We start from the raw sequence: 16401 nt of genomic DNA on the forward strand, positions 1-16401 counted from the left end.
GGACAGTGCACTGCAGGCACGCGGGCCAAAATAAGGGAATGGTCTTGTAGGGAAAGAGTGTGGCCACACTATGGTACCCCGAATTCACAGTTTGCCACACATAAGTGCCCCTTATTTACATTACACTACATACCTGTAGTAGTGTTCCTTGTACACATTATGCTAAATTGTAGTAGTGCCCCTTACACATTACGCCACACAGTAGTAATGCCCCTTACCAATTATGCCCACAGTACAAATTCCCCCCATTGCACATTATGCTGCACAGTACAAATCCCTCCCATTACACCACACAGTTCAAATTCCTCCTTATTACACATTATGCCACACAGTATAAATCCCCCCTGCCATTCACCACACAGTACAAATCCCCCCTCCCATTCACCACACAGTACAAATCCCCCCTCCCATTCACCACACAGTACAAATCCCCCCTCCCATTCACCACACAGTACAAATCCCGTCCCATTACACCACACAGGCCTTCTCTGCACTAACTGACCGAAGGAACGGCTCCTCGGTGCAGGGCACTGTGGGACTGAAGTGGGAGAGACGTAGTCTCTCCCAGTCCTTGAAGACACTGCAGCAGACTGGGTGGGGGGATTGAGCTCAGGGGCATGACAGTCAGGCAGCTGCAGCACTGCCTGCTGTAATGTGTAATAGTAGCGGTGCGCCAGGCAGAGAAGGAGCCAGACACACAGTTACTATTATACATTGCAGTGGGCGGGCCCTTTTAGATGAAAGGCAATTAGAGGGTTTAATCGCGAGTGGAGGTGGCTGGTTCTGCCCACAGGGCATGTGCGGTCTGTGTGAGCGCACCCTGCCGCACCACCCTAGTTACGGCCCTATATGTGTATACAGATGTGCCCAGCTAGTTTGTTGCTCCATACAGTCATGTAGCGCGCGATGAATCTCGCGCCACACAGTAGCCTTGAGTCACACCATCACAGAATCTTTCTTATCTGAACATATCGTAGCACTGGAAAAAAGTCATATCGTGTAATACAACTTTTTGTTCACTTTTCCTAAACTACACAGCACATGCGTCAGATTTTCAATGCATTTTCTGTATCACCGCTGATTGACTGACAGAAGCTGTGATTTGGTACCATATAATACAGCAATTTGGGTCCTGGAACCATGGCTGAAGAAGAATGTGTCATAAAGTATTAAATAATAACAGTACTGTGTGTGTGTGAGTCCTGTACTGATATATATATATATATATATATATATATATATATATATATATATATATATAAATTATATTTATCTCATTGGCTCAGACATGAGTCACAGGCTTGCACAGCTTTCACTGAGACATGATGAATGTGTTTACATGTACTGTGCTAATAAGGCATGACTCTGTAGCGCGAGCATCTTTTATGCGACTTTTTACCTTCAAATGCGTCTAAATCACACAGCGATGCGAATTGATAGCACAAGCAGCTTCTGCTGATTAAAATGCATACCTATACCTAGCATACCTATGTTCTGTGAACCAGTGCATGTGTATCTGCACGTGAAACGCTATGTTACAGCATCAGTGACTACATTGTACACATTGCCTGGTTTAATTTGTATACTTCACATCACATACACGACAGGTGCAGCTCTCAACATGGCTAGAGTGTGTGGTTTAGTGGTTAAGGTTCGAATCATGGAAGGGGAGGTTTTTTTTTTTTTGTCTTCTTTTGAACCTTCATTACTAGATTATAAATAAATCACTTGGTGGTGTGTGTGAATTCTGTTAAGGCATGGCGTGACTCGGTAGCACGAGCATCTTTTATGCAACTTTTTTACCTTCAAATGCATCTGAATCATACAGCGAATTGATAGCACAAACAGTTTCTGCTGATTAAAACGATATGCAGCATGCCTATATTGTGTGAGCCAGTTCGGGTGTATCTGCACGCGAAACGCTACGCAACACTAATAGTGACTGCAACACTTTAAGGTAATGATTTGCTTGCAGATACATCCGTACTGGCTCACAGAGCATAGGCATGCTGCATATTATTTTAATCAGCAGAAGCTGCTTGTGCTGGCAATTCGATTTGCTGTATGATTCAGATGCATTTGAAGGTAAAAAGTTGCATAAAAGATGCTCGTGCTACCGAGTCACACCATGCCGTAACAGAATTCACACACACCACCAAGTGATTTATTTTTAATTTAGTCCTGCCGCCTACACCACCGCTAACGCCCATGCTATCCCCTGGGTCCAGCCACAGCTTACGGTTGCTTCCTCCGAGCCCACTACCGCTACCGCCCGCTCTGACCTGCCATCTTGGTGCACCCAAGTGAAGCCACAGTGAGTACACCTGATGGAGGCTCCTACTGAGGCTGCGCATCAAGTTGAAACTTTGTATCCCTATAATGGCGGATTCGTGAGGTAATGGTTTAAAAACTGTAATTTTCTCAATTACCTGAACCCCAAAAGGCCCTATTCTGGAATAATAGCTACCTAATAAAACAAACCCTAAGTCTAAATTCGCCCCCTACCCTGAGTTATGCTTTCCCAAAATTCCCCCATAGAGAACAGCAGAAAAGTGGTCCTAACTGAGTGTCAGAAAAAAGTGACAGTTGGAAATTAAATTACACCCAAATCCCCATTTTTTATGTTTTTGCCCTGAAATTTGGCATGCAGCACCGAGCGACAGTTCTACCAGCCTATGCCCAATTTCAGCTCCGTACCTCCAATAGCTTTTGAGGTGTAGCCCCTTAAACACCCTGCCCCACCCTTCGAAATTCTTTATGGAGATTTCCGTTTTTTTCGATCCTTAATATATCTTGCACTTATAATTACCTTTAATCACTTGGCTTCTAACAGTATGCAACCACCTACTTCCTTGAAAATTAGAATTTGATAATCATGTAAAACATTGCAGAAGTGTGTTCTCCTAAATATGTCTGGCTTATTTACATATTTTGATTAGTGATGTTCCTAGTACTTGTCATTATTCATTGAGCTCACAAGTGGTAATGCAAAGGTTGGGAATCAAGGGCTGAAATGAACCCAGTTTGAGGATTATTCATGGATTTCTGAAAGGTCTATCAATATGTATCTGCCAAGAGGCAGTTGTATCAGATGTTAAGAGGTTTTGGCAATTTGCAAATCATTAGCACAAAAAATAGATGGAGGTATCCTCTTCAAGATTGGATCTACACAATTTGTTATTGTAGAGGGTTATAAGTCAAATTTATTCCTTATCTGTAGGGGAAAGAGCCTTTCTGTGAATGCACAATTTCATATTTATAATTATTTCCAGTGACCTTGAGCGCTATATTGCTATGGTACATAAAGCTAGCATACTTCCTTGCAAACCATGTATTTCACATCAAATTCAAATTGTTGCCATTGATTAAATAATTGAAACTGTGCTGCAGCTGTTAACTATGCCTGTATTAATTTCCATAGTACTGTCCTTCTAATCAACTTTGGTGGAGGAAAGTATAGATAGATGTGTGTTTCCTCTTGTATCTGCATTAGCCAGCTTAGTGCATTTTACAAAAAAAAAGAAACAAAGTCGGTTTAATGCAGTTAGTACAGATGGTTCTTCATACATCTAGCATCCTTGCGTGCTAAACAGCCCTTCTAGTTGCGCCGTGCCGTGGCGTGACTCTGTAGTGCCGAGCGTCTTTTGTGCAACTTTTTACCTTTAAATGCGTCTTCTTCGCACAGCGATGCATATAGATAGCACAAGCAGCTTCTGCTGATTAAAATGATATGCTGCATGCCTATGTTCTCTGAGCGAGTGCGGGTGTATCTGCATGCAAAATGCTACGTTACAGTGTCAGCGGCTGTAACACTGTAACATAGTGTTTCGTATGGAGATACACCCGCAGTCACACACAGAACGCTGTGCGAATAAGGCGCATTTGGATGTAAAAAGTCGCAGGAAAAGACGCTCAGAGCTACCAAGTCACACACAGCTCCTGGGTTGTGTGGCGCAACTTGTAGCGCATGGAGGATAGATGTATGTGGACACATCTGTAGTATATTTTGTTCTCAGTGTAGGCATGTATTGGTAATCTATGAGAGTTGGATGTTTACCACATCTAAACCAATCACAACCTTTTATTCAATTATCTAATAAATAAAATGTATATTAAAAGGATGCATAGCCAGCACAAGTACATTGGCCTAATATTGCATTTGTCATTTTCAAATAAAAGGAAATAAAGGGTTCCTTGGGAAATTAAATGTGTTTTTTTTCCTTAAAACTATAATCCAAACATACAACCATATTGTCATTCAGCTGTGTTTTAGGTAAGCTCTGTACTTCACCTCAGAATTAATCTCCTTTTCACTAATGTGTGAAGGCAGAATTATATGTCGACATTTTGAATGATAAATTGTGTTTTTTTTTTTATATAGTATATTTTTTTTTTGTCCATTTATTCTGAAGATAAATTGTTTTTGATCCTCATGCCCTCCTGTCCAACCATTCTTTTCCTTTTTGAAAATACCTTTTAATATAATCAGAAACCGCTTTATAAATTAGTTTATAGCATACATAAATATATATGTATTTTTCTTCTGGAATAGGTGTATATTGGAAAATGTAAGGATTTTGACTTGTCCTTGGTGTGATACTGTTATCCCCTTAAATTGCTGTATGACCACTGTATACTACGAATATGTTGCTGATGTAAAAAAAGTATATAGCGGAAACACTCTGAATGAATGATGGATGAATGTATATTGTCTGTAGGAGATTAATCCGTCAGATCCTGTATTATTTTATAGACACAGCGCTTTCTGCTTTATCACTTCCCAGTGACTTGCTATGTAGCACAATGAGCTCTGCAGTGCACTGCCTTCTATATAACTTTGTCATAGATCTCATAAGAACGCTCAGTTGCACAAGTCAGAACATGGATCGTGTGCTGAGGAACAGTCCACGTTCGCCGTCCCCCTCTGCCTTTTTAGAAATATCTGTCAGTATTGTTAAATGTGTACATTAATAAAGTCTAGATCACAGTTTCATCTAGCCTTTGCCACACAGGACTTTAATAATAACTGATAATAAAACACTGATGGCACGCCAACAGCTGTGTTGCCAACTGGGCTTAGAAAAAGCACATAGACATCTTACAGCAGCTGCTCAGTGCTGAATCTGGATTGGATCCAGCCAATGTGAACTATTCTTGACCTGCTCTACTGTTTTCCCTAAAGCAGTGGATGGATTTCGCATCAATTTAAGTGTTTTCTAAATATGTTGATTTTGTTTGGTTTGTGGCACATTCTTGATTAGAGTTTAAAATCAAATAATACGTTGCTTTTAGTTCTGGGTGCTTGCCAGCAATTATTGTGACTAATTCAATAAATTATATTTGTCTCCGGTTAATATGCGAGTTGGAATTGTTTACCTAAAATATAGTTCAGATTTTGTATTTCATATTACTGGTAATTATCAATGTGTTAGGCAGTTTAATAAGTACACAATGTGGAGGAGGTTGTGTTGCGGTTTCTTTTGCTTATTTATACTTTGATAGAAAAGGTTCTATAGTGTGTTTGTGTGTGAGTAGCCATAGTGTATATATGGGATGTAGTCAGCGTGCGGGATGCCGACAGTCTAAATACTGGCGCCGGAATCCCAACTGCGTCGAGATCCCAATGTTCTCAGTTGTGGCGTACCTGCAATCACTAATTATGAGGGTGTAGCTACTAAGCTGCAGTACCTGTAATATTAACCCAACCATATTGAGATAATAATCGACCAGTGGGAGGTTCTGCGATCAAGTAGCTTCTGTAGTGTGTTAATATTGACATAATGGATTATTTATTTATATATATATATATATATATATATATATATATATATAAATATATAAATAGTTACATACATATATATATATATATATATATATATATATGTAACTATATATATATATATATATATATATATATATATATATATATTATATCTCCTCCATCAACAGGTGACCTGCTCTTTTGAATGTTGAATATTACTATACCTCCACTCTCTGTCTGTCAGAGATGATGTCTTAAATGTGTTCTATATGCACACTATAGTGGTGATCATTGAGGTATCTAAAAAGAGGAAAGCAGGAATATATTGATGGATGTACACAATGGAGATGGTAGAAGTGGAAATGTAAGCCACAGGTGAACTTCTTAATTATTTAATCTATTTGATGCTAGAGCATCTAAGTAAACTACCAGATGGATTCAAAACATACAATATAGAAAAATATGAATATAATCAAGTAAATAACAAGCAAAAACAAAGTAAAAAGCATATGTTAAATATCTATGAATGATATTCATTCAATGGTATTTATGTGTATTAAGTCTCTATATACAGTCACACAGGTGGAGCATAGGATATGATCAATCAATATCAATCAGGTGAAAACCACTGATATTAAAACCACTTCATGTCCATTGTAAATCTGTTTAGGAAATATATAAGAAGTGGTAAGTCAAAACAGGGGTCAGATCTTAATCTGTCTGAAGCATGTATTGCTGTTTGAGGGATTCGGAAGAGACCTGCGCGTCCCGCTGGTCTATAGTATACTAGTAAGTAATTAACTATGCCCGGGGATGAGGAGAAATCTTCCTGGGGCAGGGAGTATGGTGACGCTGCTGACTGCCTGGGAGTACTCTCGACTGAGCGTCCTCCCTCAGGGTGCAGCTGCCGGCGCAGTACCTGATGCACAGGCGCTGACATGCACTGCGCACTGGAGGGGACAGCTACTGTCTGGGGAGCGGATGTAATGGTCACAGCTCTGGCGGGAACCGTTCACCGTGCACCCCCCCTCTTGTGAAGAAACTTACCTCCCTTGTGCTATCAGTTCACCGCTCCTTCCCCTTTCCGGCTGAGGTAGTCTTCACCGGGTCTATCCTTCTGAAGCAGGGACGCTTCCGGGTGCGGTCACGTGACTGTGTCTCGGTCCTATGGTTTTTCTTAGCGTTTAGCAGTGGTAGAGAGTGGGTATCCTATGCCCTCCTGGGGTGCGTGTAGTGTTGATCTCCAACGCGTATCGGCCCTCCTGGCCTTCCTCAGGGAATTGTATCTGCCCCATATTGGTTGTGGGATCCCTATATATAGGGAGATTGAGTCCAGCTCCATCTTGGTTGTGGTACAAGGAATATCCATGTAGCGGCCATCTTAGAAATGGTCTAGTGTAAGCGGTTGCCATCTTTGTTAAGGGATTGTATCCTAAATTACTCTTGATGGGTCTAACCCTGTATTGATATATTCTAATGTAACAGCTTCGGGATACAGGAGCCGGGATCCCGACCCTAAGTATCGGGGGTTAGGGTTGGGTTAGCTTTAGGATTAGGGGTTAGGGTTAGGCACTAGGGGGAGGCTTAGGGTTAGGCACTAAGGGGGGAGTGTTAGGTTTAGGGTGCGGGGAAGGGGAAGTTCACTAGGGGGGAGGTTAAGTTTAGGCATCGGGGAGGGTTAGGGTAGGGGTTAGCATTAGTGGTACTATACTTACCTACGGGTGTCAGGATTCTGACTGTCTGGATCCTGCGGTCGATATTTTGACCGCGGCATTCCGACCGCCGGGAACCCATACATAACCCGTATATACATACTATTGATTTTAGTGGAACCCTCTAACCTAAAATAAAGATATATGTCACTATTTAGTTGATTTTTTTTTAATAGTGAGAATAAATGGAACATGCCAGATGTGTAGTTTGTATCTTTACTAGAGTATATCCCAATCAGTAGCGGTCTCAGACATCTGAACATAACTTTTGTTTGAAAAGTAATGGACGGAATGGAAGATGCTATGTAAGACTTTTGCAGAAGCCCAAGACGTAAATGTAAATCAATTAATAATAAAATCGAAAAACCGTAACAGGAGTTTTTTCGGGATCTAGAAGAATATATGTCACAGACAGGGGTCAATTCATTTAGGTGCTAATTTGGGTCCTGCGAGTCGTTCTTTGCCGGCTAACTCGCACATTTCAGTTGCAATTTAATTGCAATCTAGCATCGCTTTTTCGGAAGATATTTGTTTTTTTTGTGTACACCCCCCTTAGCAGGTGAAAAAGTAGGGAACATCTTTATTTTAAGGTAAAAATGTCAGGACATAGGTCAGAACCTCCAGTACATTGCTCCTAATGAATAATCATGTACTTGAAGGAGTTTAATTCGTATATTTTGGCCAATAAAGACATGTCAGTTTTCAGGTGAATTTTTCTAAACAGATCATAATGGGTTAAATGATGTGGCACAGGTATGTGGAAGTATACATGATGTAGGACAGGTATGTGGAGGTGTAGATGATGTGTGACAGGTATGTGGAGGTGTAAATGATGTAGGACAGGTATGTAGAGGTGCAAATTATGTGGGACAGGTATGTGGAGGTGTAAACGATGTGACACAGGTATGTGGAGGTGTAAATGATGTGGCGTAGGTAAGTGGAGGTATAAATGATGTGGGACAGGTACGTGGAGGTGTAAATTATGTGGGACAGGTATGTGGAGGTGTAAATGATGTGGTATAGGTAAGTGGAGGTATAAATGATGTGGGACAGGTACGTGGAGGTATAAATGATGTGAGACAGGTACGTGGAGGTGTAAATGATGTGAGACAGGTACGTGGAGGTGTAAATGATGTGAGACAGGTACGTGGAGGTGTAAATGATGTGAGACAGGTACGTGGAGGTGTAAATGATGTGAGACAGGTACGTGGAGGTGTAAATGATGTGACACAGGTACGTGGAGGTGTAAATGATGTGACACAGGTACGTGGAGGTGTAAATGATGTGACACAGGTACGTGGAGGTGTAAATGATGTGACACAGGTACGTGGAGGTGTAAATGATGTGGGACAGGTATGTGGAGGTGTAAATGATGTGGGACAGGTATGTGGAAGTGTAAATAATGTGGGACAGGTATGTGGAGGTGTAAATAATGTTGGACATTTACAGTATGTGGAGGTGTAAATGATGTTGGAGAGGTAAGTGGAGGTGTTTTACTGATGGGAGAGGAGTTTTTGAACTTGCAGATGGGAGCTAAAATGTGTTTATTCTAACTTTTTACAAACTTGTATAAAAACACTGAGAAATCACGGGAATAAAGGAATAAATGTCTGCGCTTATAACCACTATTAAAAAAATACTCCTTAAAAGCTGTTTTGACAATTTATTGGCAACATAGTAATACGAATTTCAATAACAAAATAGAACTGCAGTTCCTAGGATATTAAATACAATGTTAGATAAACTGAAAAAGTATATCAATCATTGCACTGAGTAATGATAAAAATGAGTATCCAAAAAGAAGGTCCCACCTCCAGGGAGGGGGCCTAGGGGGTAGGGTAATCTCCAGCAAATGGAACTGAGTAGTAATGTTACTCACCACTCCCTTGGGTGGAAAAGCACAGGTTTCCAGAAATCCTGGCTTGCAATTAACCCTTGGTTGGTAAACCGGTTTAATATAACTCCTTTGGTGTTGGAGTGAATGGTAAAACAGCGAGGTAGGTCTCCAGCAACTTGAAGCCCGCTGATAATCCACGCGCTACTTATTGTCTGTTAGAACCTTTTTATATTGTATTATTTTTGTTATATAATTATCTCTGTACAATGCTGTGGGATACCTGGTGATGCAATATAAATGAAAAATTGTTTTATTCGCATACAAAAAGTTAATAATGTCTTGATTTATTGCATCTTTAACTTTTTTTTTTGTGGAAATTATAGGATAATAATGACCTCATCTGCAGCTGGAATATATGGGAATTTTGGGCAAGGAAACTACAGTGCTGCTAAACTTGGACTAGTAGGCCTTTCCAACACTCTCGCTCTTGAGGGGGTGAAATATAACATCCATAGTAATTCAATTGCACCAACTGCTGGTTCCAGGCTCACTCAGACTGTTATGCCACAAGGTAAATTGACATTTTCTAGGAAGCTGCTACTTGCGCTGGCTGCGTTTTCTTTTCAGTAAAGATGGGTACACACTAGGACGATCCTCCGTCTATCTGACGATTGGTAAGTGCATACACACTTACCAATCTTCGGCCCGATGTGTTGTGCCTGATGTCACAACTGGGCGGACATTTACATGCGCCCGCCCAGTTGTGATGTCAGTCACTGACGGCCTCTGCAGCAAGTGTACGGGCGGTGACTGACCACCCGTACACACAGCACAATGAGCCGAAATATCTGCAGCTATTTCTACCATCGGTTGTGCAGCAAAGCCAGTGCAATAAACATCGTTGAAAGACATGGCCTCTGTACAAACTGGCCGACGCACCCACAATATATCAACCATTCAATTGAACGGCCGATATATCTGCCAGTGTGTACCCAGCATAACTGTGCTAATAGCAAAAATGTTATATTGTTCCATGAAATATATTGTGGCAATATTGTTTGTTTTAAAAGCTGCACTACCATCTCCTAATGTACTAGGCACCTCTGAGCCCTAGCTGGTTGGTCTCCGGGGCGGACTTTGCAGATTCTATGTAAGATCGATTATCTAACTGGTAGTGCAGCTAATGTTGGAAATTAATCTTGTGGCAATATCATTGGTAGTTTTGGTTACAGTTCGAATGCCAATTAAAATGGCAAAATGGTCCAAATATCTTTTATATAGTGTTCACTCTATGGAGTAAATTTACTAAGATTCGTGTTGGTCCCGATTTGATCCGTTGTTAAACACTGATAGGATCGATCAGAAATCCCCGTTTTTTTCATACAAAAAAAAAATCGGGAATTTACCAAGCTCCTGTGTTGGTCGATGGTGTATTTGATCGATCCTGTCCGTGTTAAAGGCCCAAGTTTCCCTCCCAAACAAGCAGACTGCACGTATCAGTGAAATACTGTATGTGCAGGCTGCTTGTATGTGTAATGTAATGGGTTAAAATTAAAAAAAATTACGTAGGGTCCCCCCCAAAAGGCAAACCAACCCAGGGCTGCTCAGCCAGTCCTGGTTCCTCAAAATACGGGGGCAAAAATGAGGAGGGTCCCCCTCGTATTTTAGGAACCAGCACCTAGCTGCTGACCAGTCTTAGTTTTAAGAATAGGGGGAAAAAATGTGTAGGGGTCCCCCTATATTTAAAATCGGCACCGGACCAAAAACCGACTGGGGGGTAATGCCACAGCCAGAGGACCCCTATCACTGGGTCTATCCAGCCAAAGCATTATCACCCTAAGCCGGTCAGCCCAAACCGGGGATCTCAGGGGAGGTAGAGTCCCCCCCTCTCCCGAACACCCCAAGCTTAGTCTGAAGCCCGGGGCTCTTCCCCGCACCCCTGGAGTGGTGGGTATGGCTCGCCAGCCAATCAGAGGCCGCTTTACATGTAGTGGCTGCTCATTGGCTAGAACACACGTGGCTTTTTAACTGTTTATTTTACAGTGGGGGTACAAGTGCCTGCCGCCCTTTGGTACTTGTAGTTCCACAAGTGCCAAAGGGCAGGCATGCTGGCACCTGTAGTTCCGCTGTAAAATACAAAAGTTTCTCTATTTTTACACCATTATTACCCCCGTATCCACAGCCCAGTGGTGCGGGGAATAGCCCCGGGCTTCAGACTAAGCCTGGGGTGTTCGGGAGAGGGGAAACCCCTTTATTGGGGAGGTCTTCACTTCCCCTGAGATGCCCGGCTTGGGCTGACCGGCTTAGGGTGATAATGCTTTGGCCGGGTAGACCCGGTGATAGGGTCCCCTGGCTGTGGCATCAGAGCCCAGTCGGTTTTTGGTCCGGTGCTGGTTTTAAATATAGGGGGACCCCTACACAATTTATTTGCCCCTATTTTTAAAACCAGGACTGGCCCGCAGGCAGGTCCTGGTTCCTAAAATACGGGGGGGCCATACGCCTTTTTTTTTTTTTTTTTCCTTCCCCCGCATTTTTAGAAACTAGAACTGGCTGAACAGCCCGGGGCTGTTCAGCCAGTCCTAGTTTACACACTATTTCCATGCTGAAACATACACAAATCACACTGATCTGTGTGTATTTCAGGAAAACTCGCAGCTCAGGAGGTGGTTTATTTAAAACTTCTATTGACTCCACGATTTGGCTGCAAAAATGGGCGAATAGAACAAAGCGAATAATGGCAAATTCCCAAGTGAATGAAAAGTACTTCCGATTTGAGTCGATGGTGTATTAATTTCTATTGAAAAATATGGCCGATTTTGCGGGATTAACGCTGCAGAATTCACCCCCCCTAAATGAAAAAAACCCAGATTTTAACAATAGTAAATTCCCGTGTTGGTAAGAACAATATTTTCAAGATTGCTATCTCGGAGCAACACGAATCTTAGTAAATTTACCCCTAGGCGCATGGTGCTGATCAGTGAGGAAGGCAGATTTGTATCGCTACAACTACAGTAGCTGTAGCGACACATCACAAATACAATTTTTCCCATCACAATGTAAATATGCCCTCCTCACTGCACCCTGCACCTAGAGTTATCACTATTTATATATGACCTAAAAATCAGAAAACAGGAAGTTACATCTTATAGGTTTTAATGCATTTCTAATTTAAATCACTCTACAAAACTCCAGCTTCATTCCTACAAGCTGTTAAATATTATAGCAAATTGTCCCTAACAGTCCTCATTGCAGACCATTTTGGGGTTTGGCTGAAAGTACAGCCATCCGGCCATAGCCGTTTCATACAATGGAAGCAGATATTTTGTGCCTCACACCAAAGAAATGTGTGAATTTGCTTGGAACAAACAACCTCAGTGGGACATTTTGAAACTTTTGCAAATGAGTGTGAGCGCCTTTTTATTACATGCCCTTTTTTCTGCTTTAGACAGGAAGTAGTCACCATCCCGGTGGTCGGGATGCCAGCGCTCATAATACTGGCACCGGAATCCTGACGATAAGTATTAGGGTTAGGTTTAGTGTTAGGGATAGGGACTAGGGGGAAGGTTAGTGTTAGGCTGTGGGAAAGATGGGTTAGGGGGAGGATTAAGGTTAGGCTACTTAAATTCCAATCGTCGGGATTCTGACTTTCAGGATGCAGCTGTCTGTATTCTGACGGCAGGATCCCGAACGCAGGGATCCCCTAACCAACCCCCTTAGACAATAGTCTGGTTCCCCGTGTGCTTAATTTATACCTGGTTTAGTGACAAGGATTTGTTGGTGAGATGATCTGTGAAATGACAGAGAATTCGGCTTAGCCAGTTTCCAAAAAATATACAACAAAAAAAACAGGATCCTAAAATTTGTCCAGCTGGCAAAAAATGTTTGAATATTCTCTGAAGATAGAAATTGTGACCTAGATAACAAGAGCAGCAAGTACCAGCTTGACTCTAAATATTTAAACAAACACCTCTACAAAATAGCTACAGTGAAGGCAAGTTAAATCTTTAAGCAGTGCTGGATGAACGAAAGTGGATTTGGAGCTCTCATACGGCTTATCTTGGCCCATGTTTTACAAAAATATAGCATGTGTAGTTTTTTTATCTGGGATTTTTATTCTGTGAGACGGGAAACTATTCACTGTTACTAATATGTAAAAGATTCAAGTCTCCAAAATCATAGTTTTACTTGTGGATGTAAAACAATACACCGTGCTGTTGGTTATTTAACTCCGACCATTATTCTAATACTTCTGGATCCCTAGATAGTGAATAGCAAAATTTCCTTAAAAAACTTTCAGTTTTAGGAACAAAATGTTTTGTAAAGAAAGCACAGCTTGCTAAATAAAGAATAGTTCATTTACATTATGGGAAAGTATTAAACACTCCTTGTAAGTAGATAACCTTTTTAAGGATGTGAATGATGCCTGTTTTTTTTCTTTCTATCGTAAACTCATTTTTATTAAGTGGCGGAGGGTCCTTGTGGAAGAGCATAAAGTTTTAAACTGAGCTGAGCCCCTGCCAAGGTCACTGCCATTGTAAAGTAGCCCTAGGAAAAGCTTGATACATATATGTCCAAAGTTCCTGGTCAGGATATTGCAACGCATCCTGATCCATTTCATATGAGGTCACACATGCCCGGACCACGAGCCGGCCAACACTGCGCACACTTATTGAATTTACTCTCTTCATAGTGGACTGTGACTGACTTGGGTGGAATGATAAGTGGTATACTAGGAAGGTGAGGGGTGAAACTATAGAGGAGATGCTGTATATTTGAGAGTACAAAACGCTTTTTTCTAACAATGTAATGTAGGGACGATAGTTGGGTGGCTGGTGCATGGAAGATCTTAAGGCCAAGGAAGCTGGAGTTAGTCCCCTTTGTTTCAAGCCGTCCTCGAGCATCCTGTCCCATATCCTTTTCAAGTGAATTGCATAGACATAATGGAAGTTGGGGAGTTGCAAACCATCTTGAGTTTTGCATTTAAACAAAACTTCCTGCATTACAACATTTTTACTAATCCCATGGAGTTTAGTAATACAAATATGGGGAACATTGACTGGAAGAGTTTGTAATAAGTATAACATTTTGGGTAAGGTATTTATTTTATAATGTTAACACTGCCAAACCATAAAATGCTATGCCACTCACTATATCAGAACATGTCTGTCTGAGCGACAGATCAAAGTTGGGTTTATAGAGATCTTAGGATACGTACAGTATATTGTCCTCCAACTATTTGATTTTTGGAAGGGTGCCAGTTATAAGTGAACACATGCTGTAAGCCCAGGAGTGCAGGTTTACTAGTGGTGAGATTTAGAACCATGGATTGAGTGGCTAATCTTGAAAGCTGTCAGAATTTAATAAATTCTTCTGAGAGGTTTGGAAGAGAAATTGTAGGGTTAGATATTGGGGCCAGGAAGTGGTCTATCAACAAAGACAATTTTTGCAGAACCCAACCTAAATAATTTTAAATTAGAGTTTACCTTAATTGTTCTAGCCAGGGCCTCCACACATACAGACATGTACTCATACATCTAGCCTCAATACCCCACGCAGCAGCACGTGATTGAACCGCCATATATTTGCCAAAAATGCATCTAAATTGCAATGTTGATGCGACTAGGACGCACCAGCAGACTGTGCTGATTAATGTATATGCGACACTTGTATATCTGTGTGCGACGGCGTTTGTATACTGTATGAAGCACAGTGGAACTTGGAATGAAAAAGCTGCGGCTGCTACACTGTAGCACTTCCTATACAGATTCAGAGACTCAGTCGCACACAGATAGTGTCACATATCAAATTGATCAGCACAGTCTTCCTAATCGCATCACATTGCGACTTAAACGCATTTGCGGCAAAAGAAGACACAAAAAAAGACACCCAGCGCTAGCAGAGTCCCGTGGGGCTTTTTAGTGCTGCAGTAGCAAATATGTGTAAGGATACATCTGTAAGATACAAATTAATGGTGACAAAGGACAGCCTTGTCTGATATCATTGGATATAGACAATACTATTGAAAGAGAGGCTTTACTATATATATATATATATATATAATACAAAATTAACCCTTATATCGCGTGTACACTGGTTCAGCTGCACCAATTAGGTGGACCTCTGCTAGTAGAGGACCTAAAAATGGAAGAGAAGGGGTACCTTTGGTGCGCTACAACTTTGAGTATTAATTGAATAGAAGAAATTTCCACCACTTAGGGGGATTTATTGCAATATTAGCTGTTGGTCAAACACAACCCTCTAGTTAGTCTTCAAATCACCATAAGTTTATGTTTTGGATATTGTTCATAAAATAAAAGCCCTATGGTAGCCCATAATTCTTATACCTGAATATTTTATTCTTGGTATATCAACAGAGGTAAAAATATAAACAATTTACATTACAAATAAATACATAAATAGCATAAAACAACTTTAAGTAAACCTGCCCCAGTACAGAAGGATAGATGTTATCTGCCACCTACACCTTTACAGGTGTGAGCTCTTAGGTGGACTTCTTAAGTGGTAGGTGCAGGTTTTTCAAAGCGATGATTCTACGCGTTTCGTCCACCTACGGGACTTCATCAGGGGTAAACACTTTAAAAAAATAAAACATATGGTGATAAATACAATTGCATATTTACAGTGTATAACAGATATATCCATAATTATGTACTTGTAATCAATTTTGATTAATATTTATACAGCATGAAGACAGAAGAGAAGGTTCAAATAACAGAAGTTTATCCAATCAGAGGTTTAACAATGGCTACTGATGACAGACACATAATAAAAGTACATACCAAAAATGGAACTGGTCTGAACAAACACTTGATGATATGGAACTGGTTAGAACACTCAGTAGTATAAGCTTATTGTCTGTGCCTTGATAGGGAGAATGGTTCTTATAACCCTTATATTGTAGTGATTGGGTCTGAATACCCCTCAATAATATAAGTTGTATTTATATTATTTGTATTTAAATGTACTTATAATAACAAAGGTACAATACTGTCCATTATACACTAGGTTACATATATTGGTTGAGAAACATCCATCTAATCGTTCCAGTAAAATCTTTATAAGAACTACTT

At 40.9% G+C, this 16401-nt stretch overlaps 1 protein-coding gene across 1 annotated transcript in view; it reads left to right on the forward strand.

The window, feature by feature from the left end:
- Positions 1–16401, forward strand: part of HSD17B4 (hydroxysteroid 17-beta dehydrogenase 4) — a 305815-nt gene that overhangs the window by 113146 nt on the left and 176268 nt on the right. Inside the window, exon 8 of the mRNA XM_088475153.1 lies at positions 9694–9881. Within this exon, the coding sequence (XP_088331279.1) occupies positions 9694–9881 (188 nt within the window). The remainder of the gene's footprint in view (positions 1–9693; positions 9882–16401) is intronic.

The sequence above is a fragment of the Taudactylus pleione genome, unplaced genomic scaffold, assembly GCF_031769625.1.
Source record: "Taudactylus pleione unplaced genomic scaffold, aTauple2 ptg000162l, whole genome shotgun sequence".
Lineage (NCBI taxonomy): Eukaryota > Metazoa > Chordata > Amphibia > Anura > Myobatrachidae > Taudactylus > Taudactylus pleione.